The 18352-nt window shown below is 44.3% G+C and overlaps 2 protein-coding genes across 2 annotated transcripts; one reads left to right on the top strand and one right to left on the bottom strand.

Moving 5' to 3' along the window:
• Positions 1-537: 537 nt before the first annotated feature.
• On the bottom strand, positions 538-3551 carry cnih4 (cornichon family AMPA receptor auxiliary protein 4). The gene is made up of 5 exons (XM_041043490.1): positions 3469-3551; positions 2729-2797; positions 2460-2572; positions 2177-2317; positions 538-2083 (listed from the first exon to the last, which is right to left on the bottom strand). Exons 1-5 carry the CDS (start codon positions 3535-3537, stop codon positions 2056-2058), a joined length of 420 nt encoding a protein of 139 aa, XP_040899424.1. The 5' UTR covers positions 3538-3551; the 3' UTR covers positions 538-2055.
• Positions 3552-6315: 2764 nt separating this feature from the next.
• gprc6a (G protein-coupled receptor, class C, group 6, member A) lies at positions 6316-13775 on the top strand. Its single transcript, XM_041043488.1, has 6 exons — positions 6316-6638; positions 8132-8426; positions 9397-10200; positions 10675-10890; positions 11620-11743; positions 11935-13775. The coding sequence occupies exons 1-6, from the start codon at positions 6436-6438 to the stop codon at positions 13041-13043; spliced, it is 2751 nt and encodes a 916-aa protein (XP_040899422.1). The 5' UTR covers positions 6316-6435; the 3' UTR covers positions 13044-13775.
• Positions 13776-18352: the final 4577 nt, after the last annotated feature.

Here is an 18352-nt window from a genome sequence, read left to right as displayed (position 1 = left end):
GTTATGTATGCATATTTTAAATAAAGCATTCAGGGTTTTAAAATGGAATTTACTTTGAAATGTCCTTCACTTGATCCAGACTGAGCACACTTTGTCTCCTTCCTGTCTGACTGAGCACTAGAGCTTCACCAAGATTCTCTGGTCTGAGGAGACAGACCTGAGGACCAGGTCCTGCTCACCACCTGGATGATACCAGAACCACATTAAAGGCTTCTAAAAGAAATGAATAATTCTAATCAACAGTAATCCATCATAAGTACATCTCCATTGGTTTATTACTCACTTGAAAAGAATTTAATGAATTGATGTGCACGGGTTTTATCTGTGACACAGCGAATACCTGTAAGGATCCGATTCCAATGCAGGAACTTTTCCAAGAACATTAACTTCACTGTTGAACTCCACGTTCTCATTATTCAGATAACAAACTGGAATTGCTCTCATTCATCTATATTATGATAAACTGCTGATTCATTGTACTGCATACATCTGTACAGCTTAAATGTGCTCACACATTCTGAAGCAAATCAGAACAACTTGTCTTTCATGTTTATTTATGAAACAACATTTCCCTCCCAAGAAGAAATTTCTCACTGCATAAGACATTATAGTATGAATCAGACAGGAAGTCATTCACCAGCAGCTCTCCCAGCTCAACCCACACCGAAGAGAAAAACGGCTCCAGAAGAGCTGCACATGTGGCTCACCCAGCAGGGCTCTGCCAAGCACAGGACCTGAACCTACATGTGGACTCATCCCTGCTCTGTCCCAGATGAAGAGGAGTGTGTTCGTCCGGCCATCCCGGAGGACAGCTGAGACGCCTGCTGGTCCAGGGAGCGGCGGACGTTAGCATACACGTGTGATCAATGCAAAAGTCATTCAGTAAACACAGCATCGGTGCACGACTGAGGTCAGATCCACGCTGCCACTCACACAGTGACAATACAACAGCCGTTACTCACACACAGCGGCACAGACTCAACAGAACAACTGCTTCTATTGGCTGCATCCAGTGCAACACCAGACTGTGTGTGTGTGTGTGTTTATGTGTGCGGTTAGTGTGATTGTCCTTCACTCTGCCCAGGGACGTGTGTGTGTGTGTGTGTGTGTGTGATGAATACACACACATACACGGAGGCAAATGTGTCAGTATATTTATCTAAGTGTGTGTGTGTGTGTGTGTGTGTGTGTGTGTGTGTGTGTGTGTGTGTAGGCTGAGCTGTGGTTGGTGATCAGTGATGGAGTGTGATGCTGGAAGTCTGGCAGGTCCTGTATGCATGAAAGGTCTCAGAACAGGATCAGTGATGATGATCAGGGAGTCTTCACTACACTTCAGTACCATCACAAACCTCCGGCTTTAGGTGATGGCAGGACGTGGATCAATAAGCACTGTCCCCTGTCTGCTACATTAAACCGTCCACCAGCCTGCGGACACAGTGAAGAGGATCAGTCACTGTTGAGACCAAACATCTGAAGGGGAAAAAGAAACGCGATCTGTGTGACGCTGAGCCTGAAGCGACTGTTGGTGCCAGACCTGTGGACTGTCAACACACAGTCAACTACAGAGGCCGAAGAGTCCGGGCAGGGAGGGGGGGGAGGGCAAGATACCCCACACTGGGTTTTGAGATTTGATTGATTGGCATTTTTTTTTTTTACCAATTTGGCTTTGGTGGTAAAAACACTCAAAAATCACTGTCTGTGTTTCTATCTGCTGACAATGGTTCCAACAGCCACTGAACCCAGCGCTGCAGAAAGAGGCTGAAAAAAAAATAACTGACACCTTCGCTGCAGAATTTTGTCATGATGGTACTGAAGTGTTAAATCTCAACCTTAGTATTGGATCGAAGTTAAAAGTCTGGGACAGCGCTGATAAGAACGTGAGCCTCGGAATCAGCACAGTCACAGTAAACTTGTTCTCTCGGCTGTTCTGAAAGATTTGGTGCATACAGTGCAGGAGCGGGATGTGAGGGCTAAACAGCAAACCCCCGGAGTCTGGAATTTGGCAGCTGGGGGGGGGGGGGGGGGGGGGGGGCGTCAGAGAGCTTGCTGAGTGCTTCAGTCGTTGATGAGAGCCAGGATCATGCTGGGAAAAACAAAATGGGAAAGATCATCACCACCAGAAGCCATCAACACATCACTACACATCAGTGCTTCTGTACATGCTGTTGCTTCCCACCTGTACAAATAAATGAAGAAGCAGAGCAGGTGGTAACCCAGTTTAATCATGGCCTCCTTCATGTGGGACTTGAGCTGACCTCGGTTGTGGATCTCAGTGGGGTCAAACACGCCCATGTTTCCCATTGGAACCTTCACATGTCTGCAGGGACAAGAAGAGAATAAACCCAGGAGCCCCACAGCTCCATCTTGATACTGTCTATTTCCTGATCAGTCGACTGAGAGACCACAGAGGATGGTCAGTCCTTTGGTTAACCAATAAAGCAGCCCTGATATAAACATACCTATAAATGTTCCAGGCTGCTACAGGCAGGTTGAGGAGGAAGATGAACCAGTGCATGGAGATCAACATCAGCATCGTGGAGAGACACTGCCCAACCATCTCTGGAATGACCCACTGGAAACACAACACATCAAACATTAAAATCCAAGGTAAACAGATCAGAATACTAAAGAAACTTTTCTTAACCGGATATTAAATCAGCTTTAGCAAGCAAATACAATAATATTTGGGCCACACATCCACATGATGATCCAGACTAGAATGACTCACTTTGTTCAGCTTGGAGCAGCAGGCTCTGGCATTGATGTAGTCACATTCTAGATCAGACAGGGTGATGATCTGAGTTCTGAGTCAAGGTGAAAAAAAAAACCTAACTGACATTTCACATCACCGGCTTCATTCCCTGCTTCTATGAACAAGACAAACAAGACAGACACTATCAGCTATCACTGTGGGGGTTATTAGACACTGGGTCCTGTCCTGCACCCTGCTGAACTTCAGACCCGGACTACAAACAGATGTCTAGCCTTTAACTTTTAAGCACTGACCAAACCCGGCTGACAGAGACACAGGTGGAAGAACAGATGTGTGCTTTATTTTTTACACAGAATGACCCTGTTCATCACATGTTTACTACTTCTCTACATGTGTTTGAGCCCATGCTACGGTTTCAGTGCGCACAGAAGGCTTCGGTCGCGTCAGTATCACAGACAGAGACGGAGACAGAGACGGAGGGAGCTGGTCACGACCCTCTGATCTGCTGCGGTGGCGGCCATGACTTAGCCTTTCCACCTCGCCTTCAAAGTCGTTATCAGATTGTTGTGACCACACCTTGTCCCACCGTTACTCTGCGGAGAGAAACCGGTTGGTCTCAGTTCACACCGGCCTCTCCGACACCAGGAACACGACGGATAGCCGGTCAGCTAACCCGTATTACTGTGCCCACGTGAACAAAGGGGTTCAATAAGCTCGACACCCGCACCAAAAAAACACACGGCACAAAAGGATACGAAGTAAACCGAGAGGAAAATCAGTGCACAGCAGTCCACCAGTGACAGGATGAACACTGCCGCCTCCATTTTCCTTCTTCCGTCACCGACTCACTGTCAGTTTCCGGCTAGCTCTCGATCCTGTGCGGCGCGAGACGCTCAGGGTCCCTTCAAAGCAGTGCTTCCACCTGGAGGACGGGAGAGGAAAACACTGCCACAGGCCCTGTACAGAGAAAACCATATACCTCAGGACCGGTCTTCAGACTAACTAAGGACTTAAAAGGACATCCGTAGTAATGTGTAATAAAATGAATGTGAATCACAGACTTACAGGGGAAAGGGGCAGGGGCTTGTCATCAGAGAGTGCATCCAGTGGCGGTTCTACATTGAATTACTCCCTGGGCGAGACGCCCTCCGAGCGCCCCCCCCACAAGACTAACCCTAATCCTAACCCTCACTCCTAACCCACAAAGAGCCCCGTTTTATTATAACAATATTTATATTATAACAATCTCCAACTCCAACATTGCCAAAACAATTTAGAAACAAAGTTATCAGAAATTAAATAAATATACTCTATATACAAATGAAAACACACTAAAGTAAATCTAATTATAACACTATTGCACTAAGAGCAGCAAACAAAAACAAAAACTAAAACCTGACCTTTCTGGCCTTCCTTGATGCAAAATCATCAATAATGTCATCATACGAAATCTGCTCCCTATTGAGTGATTGATACTGATGACAGCAAGGCCAGTGAGTCCTTCCTGAGACATGGTTGACCTCAGGTGCGACTCGATCAACTCTAGCTTTGAAAAGCCTCATCAATACAGTGGATCGTCCCCCGCCTTGTCCATTCCATTAGGGAGAGATCCAGAGGTGAACTGTCCCCTGCCCGCCCCCCTCCCCTTTTCACCTCCTCACACAGCTTCTGAGCATGGCACCTTCTCAGCAAACAGGGGGCACCTACAGCTGCAGGGGGCGCCAATGTGCTCATTCCCCACACAGTAATATGATAGATAACAGAAAACCGCTTAGCGGCGCAGATTATTTATTTATTTTTCACGTGGTTGTGCCGCCCCCCATGTGATGCCGCCCCGGGCAGCTGCCCGGTTCGCCCGTGCCAAAAACCGCCACTGTGTGCATCATAACCACATGCATGACGAGGGCCTCTGTTTCACTTCGCCTGAAACACAGTCCCTACAACCTGTTGGACAGGATGCTCAGACCACTACTAACTAACTATTGGTTACTAGCTCTGGGCTCATCAGATGCTTCAGGCTAATCAGTAGCTAGTCCCACAGCAGGTGGTGTCTGATATGGCCCCCCACCCCCTCTCTGAGCTTTCAAACGACCCTCTCTCCTTCCTCTGTGCCTTATTGTAGCTAGGTCTAGTGCTCTTATCCACGCCAGTCCTTCCACTGCACCCAACAGTGCCTTAGCTGCAACTCAGCATCATCCATAGCCTCTGCTGCCCTCCACTTCTGTCCGTCTGCCTCCGCACCTTATCTTTTGTAACCCCCCCCCTCCCTATGTGTCCATGAAAAAATTCCAGCATGTTTCCACGTGTACTGTGTACAAAAGTCATAATGTATGATGTGACTGTGTGTCAAATGTATGTATTGCAACTTGCAAATTAACTTTCAGGAAAGCGTGTGGTGGCGCAAACATTTTGCTGCGGCCCGGAGGCTATACTCCTTAACGAAATTTCGCCTGTACTTCTGTGCAAGCGACAATAAAGTTCCTATCCTGTCCTGACCTCAGAGACTAGGAGACTTTTGCATGACAGGATTCTCAGTATTTCAGCACCTCCTTAGTCACTGATGCGTCACGGTGACTTCTTCATTCAGGCTGCTGGTGGGGAATTTCAGCTTGTTGTTTGGCCTGTAAAGTGCAATGCTGCTCAGGCTCTGAGGCAGTCCCAGCCACTTCCATAAAAGCCTGCTCACCTTCCTCTCAAAGCTTTCAACTGTGGAGATTGGGACCTCATAGACCAAGAGGAGTCAGAGAATCTGAGGGAAGATGCCATGTTGGTATAGCCAGGCCTTAAACATACCTGGTAGGCCTCCTCCCTCAGGTTCTTCAGCTCCCTCCTGAGCTGGTGGATCTTGCTCACTCTGTTGGTTCATGATGTAGGGGTGTTTCACTGCTCTCTCCATCTGGGGCTTACATCACTTGAAGGTTCAGAGAGCTGTACTCTGACTCAGGGCCTGGCTCTGTGTCTCATCCAGGGGTAAATCCTGAACACTGTGACACATGCACCGTCTGCACGCATTTCCTCTCTGCCTGGTGGATCTTCAGGCCAGGCAGGTTATTGCACACTTTGCTGCAAATGTGTTTCATGCTAGTGGTATTTCCATTGCCATGTGTCAATATGTCAGTATCCTTTAGTCCATTTAGGTTGATCTGTGGCTTGCTGTGGAGTCTTCCTTTCAGAAGATGCAAGAAGAGCTGCTAAACCTCACTGCCCTGTTGTGTGTCTCTGGCCACATGAAAGCTTTTAGCATACATCATCCTGTGATACACCTGGACATATCATCAGTGATGTTTTCTGGCGTCTTTGAGTGTCTTAGGTCTTTCAACAATCAGACTTCTTATCCCAGGCAGCCCAGCCAGGGTTGATCAAGCCCTGTATCTGTGTATGACTATAATTATACAGTAAAAGAGCTAACTACAGTCTTCATTTACATATTATTTAATATGTTAAACTTTTTTTGTGTTGTTATGACGAAAGCTGCTTCTGTAGAACCGTGACTCACCTGCTGTCAGTCATGAAGAAGTGGGCAGGGCTGCAGGGGAGAATATGAGACCAGTGAAGTGTGAAGGAGGAAGCAAGAGAGAATTTTCTTTTGGTCTCGTGAAGATGCTTAAAAAGGAGAGTATCACTGTGCCAGAGGTGAAAAACCTCAGAGAGGCCAGTGAGAGAGGGGAGAGAGTGAGAGAGAGCTGAGAGAAGCAGAGAGGGACAGCAGAGGGGACAGGGATATGGCCTGGGTTCCTCTTGTAATGTCTTTTCAGATTATGTTTTTCCTTATCATTCTGGAATCTGGACATGCTACTGAGACGGATCCCAGAGGGCTGGGAGCTACGGCCACAGGAGATATCATCATCGGAGGAATCTTTTCCATTCATGAAGACGTAAACAAAGACAACATATCCTTTGCACCCCAGCCACGGCCATGTATCAGGTGAGACCATTCAATCCTTCAGACTAATGTGGTCAATGGTAAACAGACAATCTTTTTTCTCAAGAATCTTAAGGACAGTTCAGTCCTGTGAGTAAACAAAGCAACAACAGGATCAAAACAACATCATGTTCAATATTCTTTAGAGGCGGAAAAAAGGGATCAGAGCCTTTACACCGATAAAAGTTATAATAGCGCAAGTTAAAAATACTCCTGCACTCAGAATTTTAAATTACAAATTTAAATACATAAATCTAAATATTACAATTCTATTTAAACTATAAAAGGTATAAAAGTAGTCAAATGTAACTGTTATATTGTTGTATATATGAATAATTACACTACAACATGAAGTTAACAAATCACTTGAGAAGAACACAGAAAAACTAAAACAACATGGGCATAGTATTCATAATGTATATAATATTAGGGACAATCATAAACTGGTAAAGAAAAGTGTGAGAAAGAATATAATCAAATGCTAATAGGTTTTATTACATTAAAGATATATAGTCCCTGTCAGTGAAGGAGCGCCTGTGACAAATCTGATGAATGAGTAAGTGTGTTTACTGTTGGTGCTGTAGCTGGTTAAAGCTCATGCTAAGTGAACCATTTTTGTAAATGTTGACAGAATAACATTAACTTTTTACCACATCATACACTTTTCAGCAGAGGCTGGAGTTTGAGCTGAGCAGAGATAAAGAACATCAAATGTGGGTTTTGGAAAAAGTCACAAACCTTGAGTTAAGATAATTAATTCAAACCATGATCATTCATATAACTGATCTTTCACATGCTTTATACTGTTGGTTAATCTGTGACAAAGCTTGGAACTGCTTTTTTTTTAAAGTGATGATATGTGTGTTTGTAAAATCCTAATTTGAACAGTAATTACAAGCTGTTTCCATCAGTTAATTGCAGTGACATAAAAAGCACAATCTGTTCAATGAAAAATAGAAAAAATAGAGATAAAATGGGATAAAATGGAAATACTCCGCTAAAGTACAACACTACACATAAGTACAATACTTGAGTAACTGTACTCAGATAGAGTCCGTCACTGTTGTTATTCTCTTCAAGATGTGATTTTGCCTTAGAAAAAGAAACTAGTGGGAACATTTACACACAGAGACAAGATACACAGAGACAAAACACAGAGAGACAAGACACAGAGACAAGAAAACAATTCCTCCTTGTGTCTACAGTGTATTTAGTGGTTTTGGCAAACACACCCTGAAGGACCGGCTGTGGGATACTATAAATAATTCAGCTTCACTCTCACATGTAGAGTTTTGACAAAAAAAAAAACAGCTTTGTGTTTTGAACTGATTTTTATTTGTGACTTTTTTTTTTTTTTTTTTAATCCGAAACAGTACTTACTTGGCTTGCTCCTTCTTGTCCCTCCTTGATGTTTCTTATCTGTTCTCCAGTCTGTCACACATCGACTGTATCTGTTATTTGAACTAACAGATGGTGACACTGTACTTTTCACACAGGTTTCAAGAAAGAGGCCTGACAAGGGCTCTGGCTATGATCAATTATATAGAGCTCCTGAATAAATCCCCTCCGCTGACTGCTGCTAACATCACTCTGGGTTACCGGATCCTGGACTCCTGCTCTGATGTCAGCACAGCTCTGAGAGCCACAGCTGACTTCATCCAGCAGCCCGACTGCCACGCAGGAAGCAACACCTCTACCAGTGGCCAGCCAGTCATGGCTGTCATAGGTGCCACTCACTCTGAAATATCAGTTGCCATCGCCAGGCAACTGACTCTCAAGATGATTCCTCAAGTAAGTTGTGAAAAAACAGGAAAATTCTGTTGACTCTTTGTGGGAGCAGGTGGGAGTCCGGCTGCTGTGGCTAGACTGATGGACACGGTGTTGACTGTTACTGGAAACTGAAGCAGATAAACAGGTTTGCAGTGGCAGCGGATAAACATCAGCCACATCATTTACCATCATTAACTGTCAGCTGATGCGTGATTGACTGTGCCATCAGATATCACAGGTGAGGACAGTTTCAAGGTGTGGCACCTCCACATCCTCTCAGCACCTTAGACCCTGTGATGAAGCTGTGCTGTACACATTTATGTTGGTAATAGCATAAAGACACATAACATGTAGAAAATGTACTTATTTTTATAGATGTACAAACAACTCCTCTGAATGATTTTTACAAACACAAAGAGCCACAGGACAGGGATGTAGATCAGCTAGTCCATCCGACACTTTGTGCATTTATGGTGTTTAGAGAAGGAACCATCATGAGGGGAGGGGAGATGGCTCAGGTGTGATGTGTGGCTCCAGAGTCGCCCACTCTCCAGTGTGAAATCTGAGGGCTACATCAACCAAAGCAGTGTACACACACATCCACAGATCTACAGGTGCTCACTGCCATGGCATTATCATGGCCACCATCATGAGTCATTGTTGTATGCAGGCTTTAGACTATTGTACACGTTAATGTTTTGGGGGGCATTTTGTTGACAGCCAGTAATGGACAGTTGGCAGGAAAATGATGGGCCAACAACAAATGTGATAATAGGTTTTTCTTGTAGACCCAAAGTACAGAACAGAACTTACTTTGCAAGCCCTGGAGTCCAGACTGGTACTGGTACTGTGACAAACCGGGGATGCAGTAGCTCATGGTTGGCACCTTTACCCTTATACCACCAGGTGTTTTCCATGTTTTTATGTACTTGCCCATTCAGCCAGAAATATCACATCTTTGAAAATAATACAATTGTTTTCTTTTCTCCAGATCAGTTATGCATCAACCGCTGTCATTCTGAGTGATAAGAGCCGATTCCCTGCCTTCATGAGGACCATCCCTAATGACAAGCATCAGACAGCCGCCATGGTCAGTCTGCTCAGCAGCTACGGCTGGAACTGGGTGGGAGTAGTTACCACAGATGGAGATTATGGCCGATCAGCTCTTGACCACTTTGTGTCCCAGGCCTCTGAAAAGGGGATCTGTGTGGCCTTCAAATCAATTCTCCCTCAGTCTGTGTCCAGTCAGGATGTCTCCTCAGCTATCACGCAGACTGCCAAAACCATCTTCAACAATCCCAAGGTACAGGTTATTGTGTCCTTTGCCAAGCCAACTCACATGATGTACCTTTACCAGGAGCTTAGGGATCAGATACTGAGAGCAGGACACAGCGTGGAGACAATGAGAAGAGTCTGGGTGGCCAGTGACAGCTGGTCCTCCTCCAGCTCTGTGAAAGGAAACTTAACTCTGAAGGACATAGGATACATTGTGGGCTTCACCTTCAAGAGTGGAGACTTGTCATCATTCCTTGAGTACCTGAGCAGGCTGGAGGCAGCTGGACCTGAGTACATAAGGAACAACCCCTTCTTGCAGGAGTTCTACATGCAGCTAAATGCCCATAAAGGCTCTGGAGACACTGAGCTGGAATCTGAAGCTGTGAAGACCCTTAGAGAAAATACTGATGCTGACACAGTCTTCAGTATTGAGATGGCTGTGAGCGCCATTGCTCAGGCTGTAGAATCTGTCTGCAGGAGCAGAGACTGCAAAACACCAGGCACAGTGCAACCCTGGGAGGTATTTCCATTCCAGTTTGTGTGTGTGTGTGTTTGCTCTTGTGTTGTATTTATAGGGTCCACATGGATTAATTTGAGGGAGAGGATAAGTGTTTAGGTTTACAGGCAGCTGGGATTACCGGTAAGGTTAGATTCAGATAAAAGCAGAGATTTAAGTGTTGGCTGTTGGGGTCATTGTCACATTAAATATGACACCTTGGTATACTTGAACACAAGGTTCAGATAACTGGTAACCTGTTTGTCACACCTGTGGAACAACTGAGTTGTTTTTTTATATCAAGACAATACTTCCCACAAAGCCTTCTTCTTCTTCTACCCACCCGTCTCCACTGCCTAGAGGAGAGAGGTCTCTGGTTTCCCTGCAGCCACCACGGCAGAGGAACTTATCAACACCTGTGTCTCTGCAAAAAGGCTGTTTGTCCTTATCAAGTCCATATAGTGTGGTTAACAAACTGAAATGTCTCATGTCCTGTAGGTGCTGAAAGCTCTGTGGATGCAGGAGTTTAAACTTAGAGGAAAGAGCTACAGGTTTGACAACAGAGGAGACATCAACCTGGGCTATGATGTGTCTTTGTGGCGGTCAGAGAAAGGGAACCTCTATGTCCATGATGTTGTGGCTGAGTATCACCCACACACCAACATCTTCACCCACACCAACCACAGCAGCACCCAGCAGTTCTGGGATCTGAAGGTAGGCTCTCATTCTGCTGCCCTTAGGTCATTTTAGATACAGTGAAGGGCTTCAGCCCACTCAGTCTGGTGGGTGAGACCACATGCTCCTTTGTTCCAAAGACAAACAAGGGCCACTGAGCTCAGCTTCCCAGGATCCTTCACCTTCACCCAGTACCATTGGTCGCAGTGTGGAGCAGGACCCACGATGTCACCAGGCCTCCCTTGCCTTTTCCTCTTGTTCTACACCCTGCAGGGGCAGCCACAGCTCTTTAGCCTCTGACCCTAACCCTCACCCCAAACTTTTCTTGTTATGTCTGTTTATTGTCAGGTTATTGGATGGCTAGTATGTTTTCAGACTGAATCAGTGAATTGACTATCCTTTCCTTTTTTAAGGGCACTGCCCTGAGATGAATTTAATGTAAGATAAAGCCTATTATTTGATGTCATTGTTCTTTATTTCTGAAAGCCAAAACTGAGTTGTTGCACCTACAAACTCCCCAACAACAGAGACGCACACAAATGCTGCAGCGTGTGTTTATTGAAAACATGCAGGCTACTGCAGCTGACTTAAGCATTTTTCACTTCAAATACACACATCGAGTATGAGTCTTCAAAAAAGAATAAGTTGTGTTGGATACAGTAAAAATACAATACATTTAATTTAAGAAATGCAAGAAAAACGAGCCACAAAACAGTGAAACAGAGGAATGAATCATGGTTTACAATCATGATCTCTCCATTTCCTCAGAACATCATCTCAAAATGCTCCAATAGCTGCGTCCCTGGAGAGTTCAAGAAAACAGCTGAGGGTCAACACACCTGTTGTTATGAGTGCATCAATTGCACTGAGAACTACTACTCTAATAATACAGGTAAGACACCATTGCCTGAATATACCTCTGAACACATCTGTATATGCAGAGGCTGTTACACCTTTGCTGTGTTAACAAAGGTGTAACAGCCTTTAGGCTTGTGTTGTGTGAGGCTTGGAATTCTCTGTGCAGTCAGGTCAGGTCCTGCATGTGACTGTTGTGTCTGTGCTTGTGCTCTTTCACCCCTGCAGACATGGACCAGTGTCTGAGCTGTGACACAGACACTGAGTGGTCCGCCAGCGGCAGCTCCACCTGCACCCCCAAAACCCTGCTTTACTTCTCGTGGCAGGACGGCTTCGCTGTGGTGCTACTGGTCTTTGCTGCTCTTGGCATCGTCCTGGTTTTTCTCGTGTCGGCTCTGTTTTTACATCAGCGTGACACTCCTGTAGTGAAGGCTGCCGGAGGGCCCCTGAGCCAGATCATCCTGTTCTCTCTGGTATTCAGTTACATCAGCGCCGTGCTGTTTGTGGGTCGGCCGAGCGCTCTCCAATGTAAGGCTCGGCAGGTGCTCTTTGGCATCAGCTTCACTCTGTGTGTCTCCTGCATACTGGTCAAGACCCTGCAGATCCTGCTGGCCTTCCAGTTCAACCCTGAGCTGCAGGAGGTTCTGCGGAGACTCTACCAGCCTTATGTCATCGTCAGCATCTGTGTGGCCTTGCAGGCAGTTACGTGCACCTGCTGGCTGGTCCTCCAAAGCCCATATAATTACATCAACAGGCAAGCAACCACTCTGCTGGAGGAATGTCACGAGGGCTCGTACCTAGCCTTCGGGGTGATGTTGGGCTACATAGCTGTCCTAGCTTTCGTGTGTTTCATCTGCGCCTTCAAAGGACGCAGACTTCCACAGCACTACAATGAGGCAAAGTTCATCACTTTCAGCATGCTGCTCTACCTAATCTCCTGGATGCTCTTTGTTCCAGTCTACGTCACCACTTCAGGAGAATACCTGTCGGCTGTGGAGATGGTGGTCATCCTCATCTCCAACTATGGCATCCTCAGCTGCCATTTCTTCCCAAAGTGCTATGTAATCCTTTTCAAAAAGGAACAAAACACCAAGAGCGCGTTCAGGAAGCATCTGTATGATTATTCCAACAATACCACGAATTCTTCCTCTGTGTCTGTGTCAGTGCAGCAGTCCAGCAGTCAGCAGTCAGTCATCAGTGCTTTGTCCTTCTCTGTACATGCAGCTAATCCTCTCAAACCGGCTGTGGAGACAAACTGCCGAGCCGGGACCAGCTGCACAAGTTTGAACAGAGGTTCATTCAACCGACACTGCATCCGAAGAAGCACCAGCATGTAACTTCGTCTTTATTTAAAACGGGTTCTCAGAAATCTTTTTTTTACTGAATTATACATTTTACAAGATCTCTGTGTGGTTCTGTTTTTTTTTTTTTCAGAAGTAAGAAGTATTTTCTCATAATGTTGCATTTGACAATGAATATCCTAAAAATAAAACAAGCCCAAATTTACATAAACAAGGAACCAGACATGTCAGCTCCAGCCAGACACAAGCACAGCAGCATCAGGATGGAATATTACTCCTGAGGCTTTGGAGGGGTCTGAGAAAATCTCAGAATTATTAAATTTAACCACTAAAAATTAGAAATGAACTATAATTAGGACACAGTGTAAATGGAGGTCCCTGTGGTAATTTCATTTCAAATTAATTAATTACTTAATTACATTGTTGTTCGCCAGGCTGGAAATTTGTTTTTGGAGCATAAAAACATGTAACTTCTAGGTATAACACATTTAACAAAACAAAAGACACGAAAACATTAAATCAAATAGTCTTTAAAATGGATTTAAAGGCTGATTTCTCTTGGGATGTCCGTCAGGGTGTTCATAACGTCATGCACAGGTTCTTAGATTCATCCCGCTTCTTTTCTGGCTATATCCCAAATGCCAGAAAATCCCATTGAAAAAATATTGTTACTCTTACATATGGATAATGCAGCTGGGCCAGCGAACCGACTAATTTATTGATCTATGTATGAACTCTGTTCTGTAATTTTGTTAAAATAAAATAAAAAATATGGACAATATTTTCATTCTCTTTATTGTTTTCACTGATTCATGAACACACTCCACACACACTAAAGAAAAAAAATCTAATGAGGGCAAAAAATAAAAACTACATATATTTAACCAAAAATGACCTCCCTGCAGTACCTCGGTGGACCCCCTAGGGGTCAAGGACCCCCTGTTGAAGACCTCTGGCCTAGGGGAAGCATGTATAAGGTGAACAATATTGCTCCAAGTACAGAACCCTGTGGAACTCCATGACTAACTCTGGTATAAATGGAGGAATCATCATTAACATGAACAAACTGGTATCTATCTGATAGATATGATTTAAACCAGCCTAGTGCTGTTCCTTTAATCCCAATAACATGCTCCAATCTTTCCAATAGGATTCTATGATCAATAGTGTCAAATGCAGCACTAAGATCTAGCAGGACAAGTATAGTGGACAAGACCATTGTCTGAGGCTATGAGACATTGTTAACCCTAACCCTAATGTTCTTAACTTTCACCAGTGCTGTCTCTGTGCTATGATGAACTCTAAATCCTGACTGAAAAACTTCAAACAAACTGTTCCTATGTAGATGGTCACACAATTGAGTTGCAACAACCTTTTCAAGTATTTTAGAAGTAAAGGGGAGATTAGATATAGGTCTGTAGTTTGCTAAAGTGCCAGGGTCAAGAGAAGGCTTTTTAAGTAAAGCTGCAACCTTAAAAGCCTGTGGAACATATTCTGTTACCAAAGAGAGATTTATCTGGTCTAATGTGTGAGTGCCAATCAAAGGCAACACATCTTTAAGAAGTCTGGTTGGGATAGGATCCAAAAGACATGTTGAAGGTTTAGATTTAGAAACTATTGAAGTCAGCTCAGCAAGGTCTATGGGAGAGAAACAGTCTAATGACAAATCAGGACTGGCAAATGTTTCTAAGGCTGCTGTTCTTGACACACCTATGTTTGAGAACTGCTGAAGATGTAAAGATGGCAAAGATGTTATGACAGAACTTCATGTGGCTCAGAAGTCATGTGGTATGATTTTCAAGCCCAGAACAGAGTGTACAGCAAGCTGCTCACAGTCTGCATTTTGACACTCTCACATCCATTGTTGCAGTGCATTTCCATTTAATACCTTCAGGAGAAGCATGACAGCACCAAGATTAGCAGTCACTTTCATGAGTGACTTAATTTTAGTTCATAAACTGGTAGATGGTTCCATAGTGAAGGATCATGAGGGCTGAAGGATTTGTCACCCACTCTAGGAACCACAAGAAAGCCTGTATTCTGGGAGCACAGTGTTCTAATGGGATAATCGGGAAGTATGAGCTCCTTAGGATATGATGGTGTTTGACCATTGAGGGAAGCACCAAGATCTAACAAGACAAATACAGAGGCAAGTCTTTTGTCTGGTGCACTTAGTAGGTCATCTGTAACAGTCTCTGAGCTATGATTCACTCTGATTCCTGACTGAAAATCCTTTAATAAATTATTGTTCTGTTGAAAGTCACACAGCTGATTAGAAACAGCTTTCTCCAGGATCTTAGAGAGAAAGGGAAGGTTAGATATAGGTCTGTAGTTGACTAAAACACCTGCATCAAGAGTCTGCTTTTTAAGAAGTAGATTAATTACAGCTACTTTCTCTGTACCTTTCTGCAGGTATCTCTGGCTCCACACCTGTGCTTAATGTTCCACTCTGCTACAGATACATTTTGGATTAATATTCTATGCCAACTGTAATGTAAATAATAACCAGTCATGACAGCTTTTTGCTTCTGTGCTCTGTTTCCTATCATAACTGTAATCTGCTGAGCACACAGTATCCACTAACTGTTCTGTAATCTGAATGCTGGACCTCAAACATTGCCCACTTCCAACCCTGTTTGTATCCTATCTTCCTCCTTTTCCTCTTTTCACCCATATGATCCAGGTGCTGCTCAAGGTTTCTTCCTGTTAAAAGGGAGTTTTGAACTTGGATCCAAAGGGCTTTACCTTTTAGTCACTTTGGAAGCCTGTGAATTAGTGTCCCATTGTCATGGTTGTGTCTTCAGCTTGATGACTCTGTTTTGACAGCTCCGCAAACTGCTGTGAAACCACAGTGTACCTTCATCCACTTATCTGTTTGTCTGCTTCCACATATATGTACACACAGGTCATCTTGTGTCATGTCATGTTGGTAGATCAAACAAAGTCATTATTTTAATATGCCAGTTCATCCACTATGCAAATTCAAATGACATTTAACACAATTAATCTATTAATTGAAAATGACTGTGGTCAGCTTGTTAGGGTGAGAGGGGAACCAGCCTCAGGCGCTGCTTGTCATTGAGTTTCACTCTGAAAGTCCCTCCTCTGAACTTGTCTGTCTGGTTGTGCAACATAAAATAAGAAGACAGGAGGTGACAGGGGAACCACCGCAACTTTAAAACATTAGTTGACGCCACAGCTTTGCTTAAATCCTTTGTAGTGTGTCAATATCCTTGTTCTTTTACTGGATGTGTGTTTCCGAGTAAGAGAAAGTAGGGTTGCGAGACCTGGACAGCTGACGTGACACTGGGTCTCTCTTCATTTGTTGTACCGAAAAGGATCATTATTTAATGACTGCAGACAGAATATGAGTCTAAGAGCTCAACAGAAACCTGAAACTCTGTCACAGCTGTGAGGAATGTAAACTGCAGCCTGCTCCGAAGGAGAGAATGGCACATTGTGATGGAACATGAGCGAGCTGAAATTCCACTTGTAATCTATTGTAATCGACACTCGAGGATATAATGACATGTAACAATGAACGGCCTTACAGCTTTTCTATTGTTTCATATGACGTTTGCAGACGTGTCTGGAGTTGGGTTTCAAACATCCTAAAATGCCTGAAGATCGTTGGTGTTTTTATGAACAGCAGCCACCTTAACTGCTTGTACTATTTGACATAGGTTCGTAGGCTCATACTTATATTCATACATTAAGCAGTGACCACCCCTCCTGGGAGACTGGGGAGGCCACTGAAGTTCAGTGAACTCACTGTCATGTTCATGAAACCAATCTGAGACAATTTTAGCTTTTTGACATGGAGCATTATCCTACTGGAAGTAGCCATTAGAAGATGGTGAACTGTGGCCATGAAGGGATGAACATGGTCAGCAACAATACTCAGACTGTGACATTCAGACCATGACTGATTGGTATTAAGGCCCAAAGTGAACCAAGATAACATCCCCCACACCATCACACCACCACCACCAGCCTGGACTGTTGACACAAGGCAGGTTGGGACCATGGATTCATGCTGCTGATGCCATATTCTGAGCATACCATCTGCAGCCTCAGCAGAAATTGTCAGGAGTAGGCAGATTGTCCTTCTCCTACCCTTTGTGCCTCCTTTGTGTTCCCCTCCCTGGTGTGTGTTGTTTGTCCCCATCTGTCTTCTGCACCTGTTCAGAAGACACCTGTGTGTGTGTCCTGTGTGTGTGTGTGTGTGTGTGTGTGTGTGTGTGTGTGTGTGTGTGTGTGTGCTCAGGCCGGAGCGTGGTGACCTACTCATTCCCATCAATTCACCTGTGCACCTGACAGCTATCATGTCATCACCCCACCTCCAGTCTGTGGCTCTTAAGAATCAGTTCATCATTCCACTCTTCGCCTCTTTGTCTGACCTCCCTCAGTCGTAGTTACGTTACAAAGTAAGTTATTTTGTGAAAAAACTTACCTGTGTGGAACTTACACTCACCAACCCATCCTCACCACACTCTGTGTTGTTCCTGCTCATCTGTTCACCTGCCTGCCCTGCTTCTCTGGATCTCAGGCCCAACCTGACTCCTGCAGCACCTGCTGTCCTGCCTCTGCCTGCCACAACTAAAGACTCTGATCCACACCAGTCCTGCATACAACAAAACTGTGTTAATCTTACTTCAGTCTTGCATTTGGGCCCTGAATAGACTGAACTGTCTGGTTATAACAGAAATCCAGATCCATCAGACCAGGCTGTGTTTCTCCAGTCTTCATCTGTCCAGTGTTGGTGAACCTGTGTCAACAACATTACTATTACATGTTTTTTTCTTTGTCTTTGACATGGTCCTAAGAGCCAATGAGATTTTGACTTTGCATAAAACATAGTGGGTGAGAATACACACCTGTCCCTAGAAAATCACAGCCACAGGTAAAGAGTTCCAGGCCAAAGTGACTCACTTGCTGAGTCTCTCCCTGAACTGGTTTCTCTTGGTTATTTCTCTCATCCAGAAATGATTCATTCATTCTTCCTCTGAAAGATTTGTTATTAAAAAAAAAACATAAAGTCTGTGTGCGTTGGACACATTTCATTCCTTTCTCTTCCATTTCATTCATTCATTGCGTTTCATTTCCTGGCATCCTGTATTCAGATGTATTATTTCTAGAAGCAGAGGCAACACTACAGTTTAAAAAAAACTCCTTCAAACATCTTAGGTTCTTCAGTGTTAAGAATATAGCTGTCAAATAAATGTAGTGGAGTAAAGAGTAGATGCACTCTGACAACAGAGGAGAATTATCTGTCAACGCAACTCAGCAGTAAAGCAACAAAAAAAAAAAGAAAAAAAAAAGAAAGAAAGAGTGATCCAAGTGTG

Source organism: Toxotes jaculatrix, chromosome 8 (assembly GCF_017976425.1).
Source record: "Toxotes jaculatrix isolate fToxJac2 chromosome 8, fToxJac2.pri, whole genome shotgun sequence".
Taxonomy (NCBI): domain Eukaryota; kingdom Metazoa; phylum Chordata; class Actinopteri; family Toxotidae; genus Toxotes; species Toxotes jaculatrix.
The sequence above is the reverse complement of the archived record's forward strand: the minus strand, read 5'-3'. Positions and strand labels throughout refer to the sequence as shown.

Excerpts from the sequence above, each read along its gene's own strand:
- cnih4 (XM_041043490.1), bottom strand. The coding sequence starts at position 3,537 with ATGGAGGCGGCAGTGTTCATCCTGTCACTGGTGGACTGCTGTGCACTG. Across the intron at positions 2,798-3,468 it reads TTTTCCTCTCGGTTTACTTC|ATCATCACCCTGTCTGATCT; the intron begins GTATCCTTTTGT and ends CTCAGAACTCAG. Across the intron at positions 2,084-2,176 it reads TTCTTCATTTATTTGTACAG|CATGATCCTGGCTCTCATCA; the intron begins GTGGGAAGCAAC and ends TGTTTTTCCCAG.
- gprc6a (XM_041043488.1), top strand. The coding sequence starts at position 6,436 with ATGGCCTGGGTTCCTCTTGTAATGTCTTTTCAGATTATGTTTTTCCTT. Across the intron at positions 8,427-9,396 it reads CTCTCAAGATGATTCCTCAA|ATCAGTTATGCATCAACCGC; the intron begins GTAAGTTGTGAA and ends TCTTTTCTCCAG. Across the intron at positions 11,744-11,934 it reads CTACTACTCTAATAATACAG|ACATGGACCAGTGTCTGAGC; the intron begins GTAAGACACCAT and ends TCACCCCTGCAG.